Source organism: Trichoplusia ni, chromosome 7, assembly GCF_003590095.1.
Source record: "Trichoplusia ni isolate ovarian cell line Hi5 chromosome 7, tn1, whole genome shotgun sequence".
In the NCBI taxonomy this organism is placed as follows: domain Eukaryota; kingdom Metazoa; phylum Arthropoda; class Insecta; order Lepidoptera; family Noctuidae; genus Trichoplusia; species Trichoplusia ni.
The window spans coordinates 11,334,771-11,354,719 of NC_039484.1; the positions used below are offsets into that span (position 1 = coordinate 11,334,771).

Consider the following 19,949-nt stretch of genomic DNA (forward strand, 5'->3'; position numbering starts at 1 on the left):
GACTGCAAAAAATATTTGAAGGTGTTGAGTGTCAATGACACGGAATTTGGACACAATTTAGCGGTTCTGTGGACTATGACATTCTCAAAAAAAAACACCATAATAATATATACCTATATCTTTTTTTCTTCCAGACGATCAAGAGCCAATTGTTTAAGAATCAAAGGGTTTACGTGACGGGTGGAGCGGGAGCATTAGGACAAGCAGTGATTGCTATATGTCTGTCCCTAGACTGTACCGTATTCACATCTGTTAGCAGTATGAGTAAGAAGAAGATGTTGCTTCGTTTGTTCCCCAAGTTAGACGGTGAGAAAATGCTTTAATTTAGGGTTTTTATATGAGTTTCCCTTACAGAAAAACGACTAAAATTCAACTTTGTTTAAAAACAAAAAGTAGGACGTTTTTTTTTCAAAATTTGTTCAGTCATAGTTTTTTTCAATGTCTTTTGATAAATCGGTCAGTGTTTTGGTGTAAAATAATTATAGTCTCCAAATTAATACCATTTCTTTGTTCTAGAAAACAATATTTGCCACGCTAGGAACGACTCATTCTTGAGTATTCTTAAAAATAGTGCGAAAAATATTGATTGCGATTTTGTGATAAACTGTGCAAGTGGGCCGTTGAGAGAGGTAAGTTGACTATACTATAAGCTACACATGTCATATGCTAAGTGAGATCGATGTCTCCGAAGCTGATTCAAAGTTCCAATTTATTAATCTGACAAGTTAAATCTACGTGACTTGTCGAGTAGCAATACCATTCCCATAAATGGGTCTAATCTTCGCGTATTTATCTTGTTCTAAAAATTCTCGTTCTGAAACTAAGAATTTAATCTTTGCGTCGCGGGGTTTCACAATCATTGAAGTCACATGCACATCATCCACACTAAAACCAGAACCAGTGTTCGAAGATCACACATATGCTTGTCCTACGCGGGGTTCAAAACCGCGACACATACGTTTAGCGTGGTGACTTAGCACGTGACTATCCACACAGTCGATGCAAATAAGATTGCCTTGCGCGAACTTGTGTCTCGGATCTAATTCCGTTTAAAAAATTATTTCAATACAATATTAATAAAAAATATTATTTTCAGGTGGCAATGCACTGCGTTGATCATTCCGGATTATATTTGGACCTTGCTTCGTATGATAACTATGAAAACAAAGGTTTTGGAATGTCCTACTTAGCTAAAGAGCGGTCGTACCTATGTGTTGATTTTTCAAGTATATTCAGGCCCGAAAACGTTGAAGAAAAGAAGGTTAGTATTTGTGAATAATTATATTTTTTATAATCACTTTTGTGAGTTTATTACATGACGTAGATATTAATCCAATTTCATGACTTCAGAATTTGTAAATACAGGAGTTTCAAATTTTGAACGCCAAAGAACATGGAGAAATGAGAAAAGCTGCTCATAACAGTTTAAGTTCATTTCTGTAGAAAATTGGTATATAAAGTCAGATGTTAAACTGAATTACTATCATTTCCATCACATACATATTTACTGCTATATAATTAGTTGTTTGTATCAAGCTGGATCGCAAATTAATTGTTTTGAGTAAGTTTTAATGAGCGTCAGAGGTGAACAACATTGTGATCTATATTTATATCTACTTTGCTTACTGAAGTATTGATCTACGCAACAAATTATGATAATGTTGTGACTTTGTTACTGTTTATTGCACCAAAATATTTTGAACATTTATTTGCTCAAAATAGTAAGTTAACAAGTAGAACGCGAAACTGAATTAAAATGTAGATACGGATTTTGCTAAGATATCAAGTAATTTATAAATACTGGCCAAGTGTGAACTACTGGGGATCTGTTAAAAATAAATAAAGAAACAATTCAGCAAGAAAATATCACCAAACTGTTTGTTGTTATAGCTCTATCAAAAGAACATACACAAGTGATGACGTACTAGTGACAGACGGACGGACTTACAAACAGACAGTGGTGCCTTAATAATAAGGTTCCAATTTTAATGTCTTATATAAAACGTAGAGGTAAAAAAATGCTGAAATGTAAGCAAAACATTTGTAAAGGGCATTTTATAGTTCCTACACGCACCAGAAATCCCGTGTGGTTTTGTATACGGTTGTAAGGTACATGTAGGTATGTAATAGCCACGGACATCTGAATGAAGGATAGCATTTTTTGTAGTTTGAATATATAAGGGTGATAAAAAAGGTTCTTCAAAATGCTTCTTGGATAAATGGTTTCAATATTTACATTTTGACATTTATTGAAACAGCTCGATAATAACTACCTTTATTACTAAGGAAAGCTACTCGTAATAATCCTAAACCAAAAAGACTTCATGAATTTTTTTTGCACTCATGGATCAGAATTTGTCTTCTACAACAGTTACACTAGTAACTTTAACTTATAATAAAAATTGGGACAGCATTTCTACAAAATTTAGGGTCCTACGTGGGAATCAAACGCAGGACCTCCGGTATAGCAGCTACTAACCACTAGACTAACAGACCAGTCATAACACATACAAGGCTGCTAATTTAAGCTAGGCTACTACATATATAGGGAATATATAACTGGTTGTATACATAACGCAGAACCGCAGATTAAGGCTCAAAACATTACTTCTGTAAGCGGCTTTCACTGCCTCCTGCTTTTAGTTCAGACCTAGCTTGAAATTTTACCCACTCCGAAAAATAAAAACGAATGCAGATATGAATAAACGTAAATATTTAAAATGTTGTCGACATTTTTGGGAGCTGATTTTTTGTATTTTAAATATACATATGTATTTTGAGCAAGTAATTGTATCGTGAGATTTTGCGTGACTTCCATGGTGTTAGTATAATATTCTTTGAATCTATCTATAAGGTGAAGTAAGATACTGTTAAGTGTTCTAATTCATTTTTTTTATTAATGGTTTACTATTATTTGGACCTGATTTGGTGTACTTATCCACCTATTCACCCTGTTGCAATTAATGAAATTCTTACGCGAATCAAACCTGCTCCCGAACAAGATCATGCTAATAAATTATATTATAATATTAGGAATTATCTACTTAGTTCATAGAAACGTGTTCAAGGGTTTTATTTTATCTTCGTCACAATAATTAAAATGAAAAAGACAGAATTAAGCAGAAATGATGATATACTTACATAAATGCTGCAATGGTTTACCCATGCGTATTTGTCATGATTGCGTGAATAGTTTCAGTCCCAACCGGAATCCTTAGCATAACCGAAAAAACCCATTGCATTTTATTGAACTACGAATCATCCTCACGGAAGTTACAACAAAACATATACATTATATGTATACTATTAGCAGTACAGATTCCATTACATTTATTTCTATCCTCTTTGCGTGTGAAAAGGATTCCTATAATAAGAAAAACAATCGTCATACAATAGAAATTCTAGGGAAAACATTTTTCCTTTCTCGTTCATTTTCTAAAGGGAAGTGTACTTTTGTATAAGTAATTAATCTATCAAGTTAATTGGAAGATGGCCAGGCGAAAGTTTTTTTCCTTCGCTTTTTATGGCAATGTTGATAATGGTTTTCTTATCATAAAATTATTTTCAAAGGTTAGTTGAGATTTGTTTTGAATAGAAGAGGTTTTTATCTGTTTCAAAAGGCTTTTCTTTGCAAAGTTTAGAACTATTAGTGTGCCAATTAACACTTGCCAAAGGGTAAAAACCGAAGCTTATTACCAAGACTTCACGTAGCTCATGAACAGCAATAATGTTGAACTTGTTTCTGCTGCAACTTTATCATAAACATCGAGGTAAAACAACGTTTGGTACGGTCCTAACTTTGATGAGAAACTAATTTAAAGAAAAAAACGTATATCTTTAGCTTCTTTCACGACACTCTTTGTTGCAATGCGGCCTCGGTTTTGCCAAGTATTTACTTTACTCGGTGACATCGTCATGTACTTTTTCCGCCCTGGGCAAGATGGGGACCCATACTGGCTTAAACCATCGGAGTGCTTCTCCCTTCCCTTGTATCCTTGTACCAGGGTAACTCGGAACAACTACCTAGTCAGCCGTTCATATAAATATAGGGTTGACAGCTTGTGTATCCATTTTCAATTTAGACTTCTAAATCATCAATTTTTTTAAATTCTAACTATGGCAATAAACAAATTTAAAAAAAAATGTTTATAAATAGACAATTGTTATTGAGAACAACCATGAATATAAATTACTCTGACTGATTAATTCCTATTCTACCTATTAACAAATGAAAATTCGTCAGAACGAAAATAAATATAAATATTACGTCGATTTTAACATTAATTACAACAATGTTTTCAATGAAGTTATTATAATAGTATAATTAATTATATAATTTTGTCGATACTACAATACGAAGCTTACTGTTTCATATTGTGGTTATTCATTTGAAACACAATACTTGGTATTCGTGATTTACTGAGTATTATTTGATTTTACTCAGAATATGAAACCAAGTACCTACTCCGCAAAATAACTCTTTTTATTAAAAAATGAAAAAACTCGAGATGAAAACTGGTCAGTGCGAGCTGGACCCGCAATACTGAGGGTTCCGTACAAGTATGCTAAAGGAAAATAAATGTATCATACCCTTGCTCTTCCTCGATGTTAACTATCATTATTTATTGTTATAGCAGTAAAAGAGAAACCTTATCTACGATAGTTTCAGCTATCTAGCCACTATGAAATCTTCATGAGCTTATAGCTTGATGACAGACGCACAGGCTGTTGTGCATTAGTAATAGGGTCACATTTTAACTCTTTGGGCGCGGGACGTTTCTTCTCTCACAGCAAAAGCACTTAGGAAGCGGTGAAGGGTGGGCGAAACTGGGTGCTATCCAATGTAAATGGTGCTGACCTTCAAAAAGTGCTACTTAGTAGCCTAATTTGAATAAATGAATTTTGATTTTGATTTTTATTTTGGACCTTTTGTAGTACGATTTGACATTAACATAATATTAATCGACGAAATCGATATACCACCCCCCCTTCTCTCACCACCCTTATTTCTCTCCAAATCTTTATATTTTATATGCACGTACACTTCCCTAACAGATTTTATTCCTTTCAGTACCTCCAACGAACAATCGCCGAGGGGATTGCAAAAGGCACAGTGAGGCCAATTAGTCGTGTGGAATATTCACCTATTGAAATCACAAAGGCCTTCCGACTTCTTTCATCGAGCAAACACGTGGGAAAAGTTTTAATAAGAATGAGGAGTCCGGAGATTTTGACGCAAGGGTTCAACGTCATTCCTCGGTGAGTTACTTTGAGTTTCACAGTTTTGAACACAGATGGCGCTAGCAAAAACAGTAACAAAAAACCGTTAGATGTAGGCATTTGTATTCTTATTATTTAAATTTTGTCAACCATAAGTATTGCACATGTAACGTATACTTTTTTGTCGTTTTCAGCTTAAACGAAAAAAGTAGGCAATTTACTGAAATGGTCACTTTCAAACCTTTAAATGCCATGGAGTTCAGTTATCATCGTCAAATACTACATTTTATAGGGGTTTGGCATTTTGGGGTTGTCAAAATGAATATTTTTGTTTAAAAAAATAGATAGAATAAGTAAGACTGGGCTAGTTAGCAATCAATATGGTTGTATTCTGTCAGTACAGGTCGCCTGTTCTGACTTTCATTTGAACTGTAGTAACCATGTTACCGAAAAGGCTTGAATGTCTGGCAGTTCTAAGATTTCTTAGTTGAAAAATGGTTTACGAAGTAAAAATGACAGAAATTGATTTATTTGAATAATTGTATAGATAAAAATTAGTGTCCCTTTTAAAATTAAAATAGTATTGCACTCTATCTCTAAGTATATTTAAATATTTTCTATTTATCTTTATTAAATATTTCAGTTCTTTGATACTTATCACAGAAGTGAAATATTTAATATAATTTCCGCCGTGCACTTGATTAGCACGGCGGAAAGCAGTTTGCAGGATCAGTTTTGCTAGTCAAAATTTTAAAAAGAAAGTACAGATAAGTTTTGTTGCACTCTTTTTATAAAAAAACTGTATTTTAAAGCTTTACGGTAACATGGTATGACATTCCTATTGTTACCGTCCGTCGGTATTACGAGTATTTCTCAAGAAATATTGATATAAATAACATTTATTGAAGACTTTTTATATTGAAATATATTTTAGCATTTATGAATTTTATTTTTTTGATTTTAAAGCTTTACTAAAGTCAAATTTTCACTTAAATATATTTATATTGTAAAGGACAAATTTCATTATTATAGGTCTATTAAATAACTTTGAAAACTGTCAAAGAACATTCTTACAATTTATAAGCCAAGTGTCTTCAAAATTATGATTGAAGAGACAGTACGAAGACAAATAGCTCATCAAATAAAACTTCTAAATTCTTAAGGAAATCTCCAAAGTTGATTGAACCACTCACACACTTCCTTGTCACTCCAAAGTTTATATTATGGATGAAATTAAGTGGCATTCAATCTCTTTCATAGTCAGTTTCAAAAGAAAAGAGATGGCGCTATTCGTCTTACAATGTTCTATCTCATTTCCGCAGCTGCAAAAAATTTACTTTAAGATATTCTGGTTTATTGGTACACTCCTTGTCATTTTTAGCTCAGCATTAACCGCCTTTAGCATGTAAATATTTAAAACTTTAAAGCAATTTAAGGATATTGCGTAATTCGTTTTTCTTATTCACATTTAGAATCTTTTATTATTGTATTGAGAAAATCCAGCCAGTGCTAAAACATTTGGCTTTCCACCTTTTTAATTCGTACTTCTTGTATAACGTACGATGGACTTGAGGTTATCGTAATTTTTTTTTAATTCTAAATACTTATTAAATTCTGGTTGATGTCTGTTACGATATTTTTTTACACTTTCTTGTTTTTAACCATGTTTTTCATTTCAGAATAAGCTATGATCCTAAAGGTGTGTATGTAGTGATATGCGACGAAACTGGATTAGGCGTTGAGTTGGCTGATAGACTGATCAAGAAAGGAGCTAGAAAAATTGTACTGCATTCAAAATCTAAAGTCAGTGGGTATTGGCAGTCTAAATTTGTGTAAGTATGAGATCTTTTTGGTATATTGTAGAGTTCGATATTGTAGAGTCTGTAACAGTGTTTCGTGTTAGTAATAGTTGACTTTTGTTTGATACTTTCTTATATATAATAATTAAGTTGCTATCACCATGGTTGCTGATATCCTAGGATTATAAGAAATCTTCTAATCTATAGAATTCCTGTTTCGTTGTTTGTTGTTTAACTCTTCCATAACGTCTTGACTGATTGTCATGAAATTTTGTATGCATAATAGTGGCTTTAAAAATCGGACAACGGCTATTTTTCATCCCCCTAAATGTTAAGGATAGTCTACCTCTAACAGTTTATTCGTATTTAATGTTTTTTCTTCAAAAGATATTCCTTTCAATCATTTATGTGACAAAACAACGTTTTGCTGGCTCAGCTAGTGAATTATTAAATGTTCTTGATAATAAAAATAAAAGAATAAAAAAGAGCTTCTATTTTTCTAGATTGTGGAACGAAAACAATGTTGCAATAAAAATATCTACGGACAACCTTCAAACACAGCAAGGATGTACGAAAATGATAATGGATGCGGCAAAAGTTGGACCTGTTAAAGGAATATTTGTTGTTCCTGATATTGAGACAAAAACTAATGATAAGGCCGAAGATTTTGTCATCAAATACAATAAGACCGTTAACGCAGTTATTAACTTGAGTATGACGTCTAAAACCTATTGCAATGATCTAAGGTATAACTTTGTTTTATTTTTGACATACGTCCTATTATATACAGTAAAAACTAAATTGTTGCACATCTTATCAGGTCGTATCTAATTTTGTTTACCCATAATGCTGTTATGTAATACTTTTTAGTAATTTAGTTTGATGTTTTTTTTAAGATTTTTCTTGTTTTGCTCCAATTGAATTGCTTTTTGATTTCCAATCCATTAATCGCTATTGAAAATACTTAATAAAATGGTTTATTGAATTCTCATTTAATGGTTTTTTCATAGAAATAAAACTGTTACCATATTAAATTTTCCACTGCCCTTCCAAACATCAATATTTTTATAAACCTATTTTTTCTCCTTTTTATGGATTTAAATACCCTGAATAACTTCTACAGTATATTCTCCCTGTTATTAACATTTCTTGAAAATTTGCAGTCACTTCGTCATCGTAGCCACTCCTTCAAATAGCGCGAGCAGCGAATTCGTTTTCTCAGTATTAGAAAAAATATTAAAAGGAAGATCTGAAACTGGTTTCCCAGCACTATTTGTGCGTACTGCTCTTCAAAAAGTAAGCATTTTTTAACTGAAAATATTATAAATAGTATGATAGAACTTTCGTAGGCTAAAATTTTAATACTCAGATCTTTATTGTTGCCATAGAATATATTTTAACAGAGGCAATGCTATGTTTGAGAACAGTATGGACCCAGTCATCACAGTAAGCCTTAGGTGATAGGAAAAACGTCTGTGTTAAAATGATTTTTGGGTTTTTATAACATTCATGAGTTAATTTTGTCATATATTTTTGATAATTCAACAATCAGTTCTTTTTTTTTGTATGTTATTGAACTTTTTGCTCGTAACGTCTCATATTTTTTATTATTCTTCAGCCAAATCCAGAAGAAATACTAAACCGTAGTTCGCTGTCGGTTCTTTTCAATGCAATGGAGACCAGTTTGAAATTAAAATACAAGAACGTTTTGTTCTACAACCTAAAGAAACACAACGACAGGGACTACTTGAAGAAGCTTGCTAATATTTTAGGTAAGAATCTTTACTAAGATTTTCTACTTCTTCCTTTTCCTAGTTTGATTTATTATTATATTTTTTTTATTAATTCTTCATGATTATTTATAACCTCTGATGGGGCTTAATACACGATGTTTCAGACAGCATTACATTCATTCGATGGTTCGAATCTTAAACCTAATGTAAACAACATATTAGTGTGTGGATGTTGACAATTAAGTAGCGAGTTGTGTGCCTGAAAGTAATTTGCAAGAATTTACTTATTATTTTATCTATCCTTATGTTAGTCCTTCAAAACTTTTAAGTTAATTCCAAATTTCTACTTTCTGGTTTGAAATTGATAAAGCATTTTGTATCTTTGTGTAAATTGTCTGACAATGCAATATCATGATGACATGAACTTAACGTTATGTTGGAAATAAAAAATGTCTTATTGCTGCTATATCATACGACTCAACTTCGATTGATTCGCTAAAAAAAGCGAGTGGAAACATTTGAATTATTTCGACGAGTGGCATTAATTATGAATAATTAATCAAATTATTAATACCGTTATTAGTTATGCACAGATCCATTAGTACGTAAGTCAAACCAAACTAATACTACGATATTTACAAATCGTAACTAATTCAAAACAGCAGTAATATTGAGAGCAAATGAGTTTGTTTTGCTGAACTTGGATCGGAATTAATGCTAGTTGCATTTGGTAACTGTGCTACTTCCAACTGTTATAGTACCCAATAGAAGCATTTAACACGTGTTTAACGCCGTTCAGTTTTCGAAGCATGTATTAAGATATTTTGATTCCTGAATTTGGAAATTCAAATGATCGAAATCTGAAAGAAGGTATATTGAATTTTCATTCAGCTGACTAAGTACTATGATAAGTTAATGGGTGAGGTGTTGACTAGCGTTGTAGTAGTCGGGTTTCCGAAGAAAGTATGGTAATTTGTATCTGGAATAAAAATGATTGCAATATTCTTCGAAATAAATAAATAAGTATTCCATTCTATTCTTGACATAATTGAGATGAATGAAAGTCTGCGTTTTTGTAAATGACAGACACAGGAATGCACGCGACTTATACTTCATTTACAGAGAAAATTTAAGACTAATAAATCTCATATTCAAAGCTTAAATATGTATATTATGCTTTAATATTAGGACTTTTAATAGTAGTATTTTCACGCGAAATATCAAATGACTCAACGCAATTCTTGGATGTTATACACGTGCTAATTAAAAACTAGTATTTCGAGATACGCAGTACAAGGAATGAGCAAACGACTAAAAAGTTTAATTTCATTTTAATATTCACGTCTTTCTAATATTATAAACGAAAGTTTGTATGCATGGATGTGTGTTCCTTCTTCACGTAAAACCACTGAACGGATTTAGACGAAACTTGGTACACAAATAGTTTATAACCAGGATTAACACATAGGATATTAGCAGCATTTTATGATCCTGTGGGATCATTTTTGCGTTCTAGCGAGTAGGCCCGAGGGTAACAGCTAGTACCATGTAAAAATTATCTTAACAAATGTTGCTTATGATAATTTGAGCAAAATTCTCAAATTATTATACGGTTTTATAATAATAGTCGCTTGTATTACAGGTGTAACAAATATCAACAAATACCTGGATTATTCTGTTGATCGAATGCTCAATGAAGTGAACTTGGAAGAGATACAAACCCTTATCAGGAACTCATATGAAATCGACTTCCCTACAGACAAAATCCAACGAATGACCGTCGAAAGGTAAGTTAGTTTCACTAAAATATCGAAACTGTTTTAACTGTTGCTTGCTCGTTGCTTGCTCGAAAGCAGCAAGAGCACTAAGGAAGTGGTGATGGGTGGGCGAAAATGGGAGCTGACAATTCAACTTTCAAAAAGTGCTCATTTTTTGGGTTTGACCTAATTATTAAGTTTTGTATCGTTGAACGGGTTATAAAATAGATTTAAAACACAGGTAGTTAAGGAGTGGTCGATATGACATCACTAGTCGATAATACTGATAGACCGAAATAGTGGTAATTGTAAGCGACCAGTTAAAGATTATTCAAAATATATCATTCCGAATCCTATTTCGAAATAGAGGTAACGAAAGATATTTTTATTCAAAAAAACTCTTCGCAAAACAAAGAACTTACTATTTTTGTGTTTAGTCGTAAAATTTGACAGAAAATTGGATTTGAGCGAGCGAAGTTTTTTATGTTCTTCGTTCGCAACGTGCACTAAATAGTGATGAGATGGTACTATTTGGTACTTTGTAGTGACCCACATTATATTGCGCTGAATAAGGTATTCGATAGGTTTTGCTTTTTATGTTTCAAGTTTAATCTTCTTGAGCTCTATTTAGTGTTACTACTAACTTACTAAGCTTATTTGGGATCAAAAGTGCTGATTTTTCATACAAATTGTCTGAATGAATAAATACATACAAACATACACACTCACAAAAACACACCAAAATTATAGCACCACCTATAAAAGCAAAATACATGATCTCAGAATCTATGAAATTTGTATACGTAAAAAAATAAATATGAGTGTCAAAAATATAAAAACACAGCTATTACCAGAAGAGAATATTTGGCACATCAAAGAGTAAAAATAATAAAAAAGACAAAGCCGCATAACAAACTTTTTTTTCATTTTTGTTTTAGCCTCATAAAAGTAGGAGAAAGCAGAACAAAGATACCCCAGGCTGTCAGTGGTTTAGCTACTTTCTACTCAACTATTGACGATGAAGAAGATATCATCACAGCGCACACTATAATTCCAATGAAAACTCTAGTGAACCCAGGAGCTGAGGTAAAAGTTACTGGTATTATAAGAGCAAAAATATCTACGTATAGTTTGATATTATTTTACGCTGAAACTGCTGAACGAATTTTGATGAAATGCGATTTGCAGTTAGCTAACACCTTAGAATTACAAATAAGCTGCCTGATGCAGCTAATATTCATATTTATTTTAATGCAGATGGTTTTATGTACCTAAAAATCAAAATTAACGCAATCATCGCTGGCAAAAACATAATTGCAACATCCTTTTATTTTATTATCGGTAAATCCAATAATTACATTAATAACAAAAATAGTTCATCATCTGAAATTGTTTATTTTATTTATTAGACCAAATACATAAAAGTACGAGTTCGTGTAATAAAACGCTCCACTATATTATTCTTCTTTCTTAACTTGGTATAAATTGTCAAAAATCTTGTATTTTCAATTTCACCGAAAGTTAGCTACTGTAATGGAAAACAATTAAGAAATTCTAAAGTAAGAGCATCCAGACTAAATGAGACAAATTAATCGTGTTTTACATTAATTTGTGGTCTACCTAAGTGCCTAACAAAACAATAGCAATTTATTTAGGTACAGAAATTAATTTGCTTTTACACAATTGCCAAACAGAGGATTCTTTTTCTATTTTTGGAGTACATGAATGAGGTTTGGTCTTATTCTGCCAAACCTTTACCCAAATCGTGTAGATAAATACTCTTTATTAATATATGACTTCTTGTTTCAAGCAATTCAATTGAAAACTATCATTATTTATCCGGGTATCCAGTATTACATAGGATTGGTTAATTTTTATCCCACCACCTTAGTTACTAACCAAAAACTTGTCAGATTTCTATAATCGTTTTATTTGATGATGACTTTTTTTTACTTTTGGAAGGGTACTAAAATTCATGGCGACTTTTTAAATTTCGACCGTGTTTTTTTTTCAGACTGACTTGGATCCCAACGAAACGTATGTGACCCTGATACCTGGCTTCGAAGGGCGATACCAAATATTTAATTCGGCTGCAGAGGGATTGAAGGCCCAAGCTGTAGCTGTTCAGATGCCCGCAGACTTTGAGGGCAATAGCATACCCGAAATAGCTGCGGAAATACGTAAAGTAAGTGATGTACTATATATTACTTTTGGAATTGTTTTCAAAGTGTGATACTATGTTTGACGGTGAAACATACATTTTTTTTTGTAATCGTTTGGTGATGATGTTCTAGAAATTATAGAGAGTAGATGAAAATTTTAGGTCATTAAATACCAAAAGTAAACCTGATGTTTACCTAAAGGCCTAACTTACTTGGGTACTTGGGTAGGACAAACTTTTACCTACTAGTCTAAAATGATATGTTCGACAAAATAAGAACCTCACAAATTAAATACCCATCTCGCATCGAATATTGAATTTTTAATTAAAATTAGATGTCGTAAGTATCAAAAGAAGCGCAAAATATCTAAAGATCACTTTACCTAGACGGGCGAGACGAGACGCTAATCTAATTTGACTAATATTTTACTTTTAAAAATACCTCCTGGAGTTCACCCATTAAAATAATGGCCAGCAATTTGTATTATAAAATTACTTCGAGAAATGTCTTTGTAAAAATATCTTATGAATTATTTCAGTTTATGAAGACCAAGTTTGAGACGAAATCCAAGTTTTACCTACTGGGGTATTCGTTTGGAGTCAATATTGCCTTGGAACTGGCAGCACTCTTGGAGAAAGAAGGTAATAGCAAAATTCGACTAACTCGTTTTCAATCAAACTAAAAATCAAATATTAATTTTGAGGAACAAGAAGATTTGTCGTATCTGATAAATTGTTAATTTTGCTTCAACAATAAGAACCCTTTAAAATAACCATTAAATCATGGTGAAATAATTCCTCACCCTCATCAAATCCCGAAACTCTTTGAATATCTGCAACAATAGGTTACCAGAAGTACACTCGAGATTTCATACCCAATGGTTTCAAACAAACACTGTATTGTTAATTCCTTTCATAAATAATGTGCCAAAGCGTGCATTACAAATGGTCGGTTTCCATTCAAATCCCCTTATTTACACTACTTGAAATTACAGGACACATTGGAGTCGTGTATTGTTTGGACAGCAGCCCTGATGCATTGAAAATACAACTGAAGTCACATTTAGGGGACTTGACTCATTCAGAACTGGAGAGCGTTGTTCTCAATCATGTGTATGAGCTTATAGCTGGTCAGGCTTCAGAGGAACTGCAACAATATTTGAGCCAAGAAAATGATTGGTCGAGTAAAGTGAACGCTTGTATTTACAAACTGAGAGGACTCACCAACTATTCGCACCAGTACAAACTATCGTTACTCAATTCGACGTTAAATAAGATCCTGTTAGCGAAGGATTACAAGCCTGAGATCAAACTCGAGTCAGAAATTGTTCTCATTAGGGGCGTTCCTCATCCGAAATCTGAGGATCTCGGTGAAGATTACAACTTATCGAAGTACTCCACACAACCCGTGAAGATTTTCAGTATAACTGCTGACCACTCTTCAGCACCTTACGATTCCAGAGTAACCAACATTGTCAACAAAATGTTAGATTCATCTCTTATTGAAGAATTTAAAAAGAAGAACCTCTGTTATACTTACGAATTAAATTAAGTTTTATTTATAGCGACATACTTTAAGATACGGCCATAAATAAATTATTAAAAACAACATTTTGTTTTATTTATTTAAATTATTGCCATTTTGACCTATTCATTTTAGAAAGTAGTTTTATATAATTGAGCGATATGAAAAAAAAGTTGAAGCAATACGTAGTAAAATATTTGCACACAAATCAAACATTTTTATTAATTTCATAGCCAGGAAAATCATAATGCCGTAGTCCGTTCTGAAATTTGAAATCCACAGCAATATTAAATGGAAACAAATTCGTAGAAAAAAAAAAATATTACCAAAAAAACTAGATTTTTGTAATTACATACTTCAAAATTTTGGGGCACTAGCAGATCAATAATAAGTAATGCAATTGGAGTCACAAAATCTAAGAGGAACGACGAAGAACTCAAATTATTTTGTAAAAGCAAGTTCTTACAAATGCCAATGGAAAAGTGGGCTGATTTTTATAAACGCTATTAATTGTACACTCAAGAACATAAATGGGATCTATTTAAGGAATTCCGTTCAAAAGTAAGAAACAAACGTAGAATTTTGAGTCGTCAATATTAACTTTGTGTAGCGGTTATATATTCCCAGCAATTATACATACGGGATAGAAAATGGGAATTGGACGTCTGATTTACATAACGATTCCTCCAGCACTCAAGAAATGATTATACTACTACATGGTGGAGTATTGCGTGGTCTTCACTACACTATTGACTAATTTGAAAGATAATATTTTATTAGAACTTTCTAGGGGCGGATTTTTTGCGCACTGAATTTATCGATTATTCAATTTATGACTAAGAATTACGGTTGAGTTTGGGATAAGTTGGATTATCCTGAAAAATAACGCGTAAGCCAACAATTAAATATATACCTATAATGTGGAAGATTAACCGTGATTCTATCAGCATGCTACACTTCATAAACCGTGATAAGTATTTTTTTACAGATTATGTATTTCAATTGCCGTTTAAATAACAAATAATAAAAAGACAAAACATGGCAAAGTGCAGATAAAATTAACTTAAAGTAGTGTGCTATTTTTCATACACCGATTTGTGTTTCTGTAGCTAGTCCGACGCACATTCGAGTATTGTTTTTAGGTCTTGGTGTTTCATTATGCATGTGATTTGAACGAGTGTAAGACCTCCAACGAAACAAATGTCATCTCTCAAAGTATGAATGCCAATTTAACTAGATATCTTTGGAGTTTACCTCGTTGTATTGATCCATGCTGTAAAGGTGTTAATCTTTAAAATAACACCAAGTGATTGAAGATTTAGTGACTTGGTGTATGATCTATATATAGGGGTAACGTGGCATTAGCGTTTAGAACACTCTAAATTCTAGGCTAACCTCATTAATCTCCCTGGATCACAAGTTGGGTCGTATTGGCATTAAGTGTGTCGATATTACAGGCATTTGTGGGACCTAACAGATTTTAGGATCACGGTAATGGTTGGTAATTGGGATTTTGGCCTAATCTAGAATATAGTTTGAATAAGATCGATTCGTTAAAGGTTGTATTTGCAGATATGAAATTGCCTATTGAACAAATTGCCAAAATTGGATAATCCTTGTAGAGTTAATTTGAAATAACCAATCCTTGTTAATAAGCAGTCAGGAATTATCTGGAAGCAAAACCTTAATACACGCAGATAAAAGACGAGCGCAGTACGCTCTTACTTTCAAATCCCCAACAGAGCTGTTTTTGGATCTGGTACAAATCAATAAAGACATATTAATTTCAAAAACCTAATTTGACACCTGAACAATTTGCCTACACTGAAAATACCCAGGAACATCAAACGAGACACATCTAAACGTCTCTTGGGCTCACGTAAAGAGTGTCTCAGAACATTATTCCCCAAAACATGAGGCACGTACGGCTATCATATAAAACTTACCATCGTATGAATGCCACAGGTACACACTTTTACTAGACAACGTTGCACGTTTATTTCCTATAAAATTTTGACGCAGAATATGTGGCGTTCAAGGCTGATGTCAAACGAAAACAGGTCGTTACACTTTACAACCCAACCCACTGACAAGTCGTAAAGTGAGGAATTGGACAAGAGAGACACGTTGTAAGTTTTCTTTTCTAATATAACAAGTTTTGAAACAGACGTGATGGTATAGGGAAACTTTGATCATTATTTTTGTGATAGTAATTATCGAAGTTATGAAGGTGCTCGGAACTATTTTTGTTATACGTAAACATACTTATATTGAACCTTATGTGGTTGGTAATTGGTTCTTATATTTAACCTACAAAGGTCTCATAGTAGAATGGAAGTTGTATCGGCATTACAAACATCGTCTTGAACGGTTTTGAAAGATACACCTAAGATAATAGGAAAGTTTTAGAGGGTAGAGATTAAAGATGATTGCGAGCTTTATGAAATTTTCTTACTGGAGACAATATAATATGTCAAGAGACAAATATAATGTACGGTATTCTAAATTATTTTAATTTACTTTCCATGTAATCCACTTTTACTTGAATTTACAGCCAAAATAAATAAATAAGCTCTCGTCTAAATACAGGATATAAAATATACAACATCCATTTGAAAAACGTGGCCGACTCGTTTCCTCGATTCGTAAGTTTCCACATTTAGGCGTCTGATTGTTTTCAGTTCTGTAAACAGAAACAAGTTCAATACGCTTACTATGAGTTCTCGAAGTAGTACGGCTGCCATTGTAAAAGCGAGACGCCGTCATATGCGGTGGAATGGTGCCATCCTGCTTCCACAATGGGAGGTGGTTTGTTTCAAAATCTCATAGTACAGGTACAAAGCGCTTGGATCAAAACTTTCTTTATTTGCAATTAATTTTCACTCTTTCGGTACAAGAAGAAGGTTTGAGCTGAAATCAAAGTTCCTCGGTTAGTACGCTTTGAAGTTAGTCTATTTGTTTTGGATGGCGAGTAAATAATCTATTAAGAGATGTCAACTAATTATATTTGATAAGGTTCGGTGGCTAAAATCATTTTAGCTTGTTAGTTTATATTGTAAATAATAAATAATTACTTATTTGAAATGTTACTGTGGTGACGCAAATTGAATAAATGATTCAGACCAGGCTAGATCTGAAGCTAGTCGGGCGATATCGATAAATACGCCGATAAGTAAATTGTTAGCAAATAATGATGAAACGCCTATCAAAATTTACAGTAAAATGCAAAATACTATACTCAAACTCTACAAAAAACCTCAAAGAAGTTATTAGCTATTTATTTTTATATAAAAAGTATTTTATTGATAGCGCGATGATTAACAGCAAAAGGTATCGCGCCGACCAGAAATGAAACGGCACAAGAGCAGCTAGAAGAAAGAAGAAAAAAATTTGTATGTAGTACATCGAATGTCAACACAATCATGTATTATTACAATGGAGACACTAAATATGAAGGCCAAATTGCCTAATCCCGATGCTCGCCGGCCATTATTAGCCGCAGTAATTACTTTCGAACCGCATGTGAGCCAAAAGCCCAAATTTTCACCATTTCCTGACTTCAACGTTCATGATTCGAGTGAGCTGTTACTACAGCTGCGTACATGACAAATTACCTCACCCTCTAGTTACTAACACTGGGACGATGTCCAAGAACCGACGTGACCTGAAAATTATCGAGACTGATTTTTGTTTTGGAACAAAAAGTGTCGGTTTGTGAAAGGTGTAACAAGTTTTGTACAGAAGATAAATACTCGTACAATGTAACTGTGTAACTGTAACAGGGTATAAAATGACAAAAAAGATTAAGTAGGTAGAACAAACATGTTCATGATAGATAGACCGAAATAAGGGTCAAGACACCCGGCGTTTGATAAAAAGAAGAATTTTCTCTAAAACAAAAGTGTCGATTCTAATGGCGTCGGCACAATGCCAAAATCGCTCAACTGCTGCTAAAAGTTTTCAAACAGAAAAATCTAATAACTCTTTGCTGAACAGAATTCAGGAGTTAACAAGATTGAATGTCTGAGCAACAAGCCGCAAGCCGGTGACGAAAGGAAGTGAAATATGGAAGATTATGGAAACAGTTTTTGAAAGTCTAACACTAAGTTATCAAATGAAGGTAAATCTTATCAACATGTTATAGTTGAGTTTTTACAAATGTACGTACAGACCATACCATTTTAATATACATGTTTTTCTTTAACGGAACTTTTACGAAACGAAAAGATAACAAAATTTCATTATCAGAATGCTATTAATTAAAATTCAAACGTTCCTTGTTAACTACATTGGCGATCCTAAGCGGAAATCGTGACGTCATCGACTTGGAACGCCACAAACAAATTAAAATTCCGAACGTTATTCAAAATTCTTATTCGAACAAAAAATAATTCTTCTAACCAAAGATTGCCAGTATCATTCGAGAATACTAAAACGGTTGGCTATCATTTTCACACAAGAAATACTAAATCAAATTCCTACAAGTTGAATTGCTTATTATGTATGCTTGTGGGAATTCCAGCTCTTACTAGTCACGTAATCTATTGATTTTTCTGTTATATTACAAGCTAGACGTTCACGTTTAGAAGGAACTAAGACATTGAGTGTAAAGTTTAAGGAAAATGTTATTGTATGTCACATTTAGGGTAAACGTATTTTATTATATCATTGGCCTAGCCTTTTCCCAACTATGTTGGGGTCGGCTATCAGTCCAACCGGTTTCAGCTAAGTACCAGTGTTTTACAAGGAGCGACTGCCTATCTGACCTCCTTAACCCAGTTACCTGGGCAACACGATACCCCTTGGTTAGGTTAGGTTGGCTGTCAGACTTTTTTTCAAGCTTCTGACTACCTGTAACGACTGTCAAAGATGTAAGAATAACAGCCGGGACCCATAATTTAACGTGCCTTCCGAAACATTTACAATATTACTATTTTTGTAAATATCATGAATGGACAGAAGATTTTATCTTATATCTTCTACTATCCAAGGTATTTTCGGTGTAGAATAAGTAAAATTTGGTACATACATACAAAACTCGCAAATATACTCACGACAAAAATCCAAGCTCAACCTCTTTACAAACAAGGAATGATCAAAAGGCCATTTCTAACAACGTTAGCTCACCTATCCCTTGAACCTTAAATGAGAAGGTTTACTCGCCAATGAATTGCTTTCTCATCAAATCTAGATTTAGTAAGTACTCCCGTTAATTAAAAATTATATATCATTCCACAACTTTCACACAACGCCATCTAGTCTTGAACTAAGTAAAATGTGTTATGAGAACTGGACAACTGACAAAGGCACTTAGATATCTTTTGGTGTAATTTTTGTACAATATGTATAAATGTTTTACACCAAAACATCAAATAAATGATCATGTTCATTACACGATCATGTCCTGGATGGGAATCGAACTTACGACCTCCTGCTTAGCACTCAGGGCCTCTAGCCACTAGACCAACTTACATTCCAGTTCATTCGGGCGGTGACACGAGTTGCGAACTACGCTTGATAGGAATCTAGCAATGCTGATAGCCCCCAAACAACACTCGATATTAATTTCGTTCAATAGTACCTTCAGTACTTAATTATATTCGTATGAAAAAAAAATAGAACTAAACCAGCTTTGAGCAGTAATATTGCAGGTCATGACAAAACGAAATCAAAAAGACAACTTTTTAAGTGTCTCCATGAAAAAATTACGTCCAATAACATCTGTCATTTATTTTCTATATTAAATTTTAATGA

At 33.1% G+C, this 19,949-nt stretch overlaps 1 protein-coding gene across 1 annotated transcript in view; it reads left to right on the top strand.

Moving 5' to 3' along the window:
- The window catches only part of LOC113495949 (fatty acid synthase-like), a 31,758-nt gene extending 17,479 nt beyond the window's left edge, over window positions 1-14,279 (top strand). Inside the window, exons 28-40 of the mRNA XM_026874954.1 lie at window positions 135-306; window positions 517-629; window positions 1,097-1,261; window positions 5,072-5,259; window positions 6,900-7,052; window positions 7,523-7,765; window positions 8,183-8,315; window positions 8,638-8,791; window positions 10,395-10,539; window positions 11,448-11,595; window positions 12,524-12,694; window positions 13,210-13,312; window positions 13,666-14,279. Coding sequence (XP_026730755.1) covers window positions 135-306; window positions 517-629; window positions 1,097-1,261; window positions 5,072-5,259; window positions 6,900-7,052; window positions 7,523-7,765; window positions 8,183-8,315; window positions 8,638-8,791; window positions 10,395-10,539; window positions 11,448-11,595; window positions 12,524-12,694; window positions 13,210-13,312; window positions 13,666-14,222 — 2,445 coding nt within the window. The 3' untranslated portion in view covers window positions 14,223-14,279. The remainder of the gene's footprint in view (window positions 1-134; window positions 307-516; window positions 630-1,096; window positions 1,262-5,071; window positions 5,260-6,899; window positions 7,053-7,522; window positions 7,766-8,182; window positions 8,316-8,637; window positions 8,792-10,394; window positions 10,540-11,447; window positions 11,596-12,523; window positions 12,695-13,209; window positions 13,313-13,665) is intronic.
- The last annotated feature ends 5,670 nt before the right edge of the window (window positions 14,280-19,949 follow it).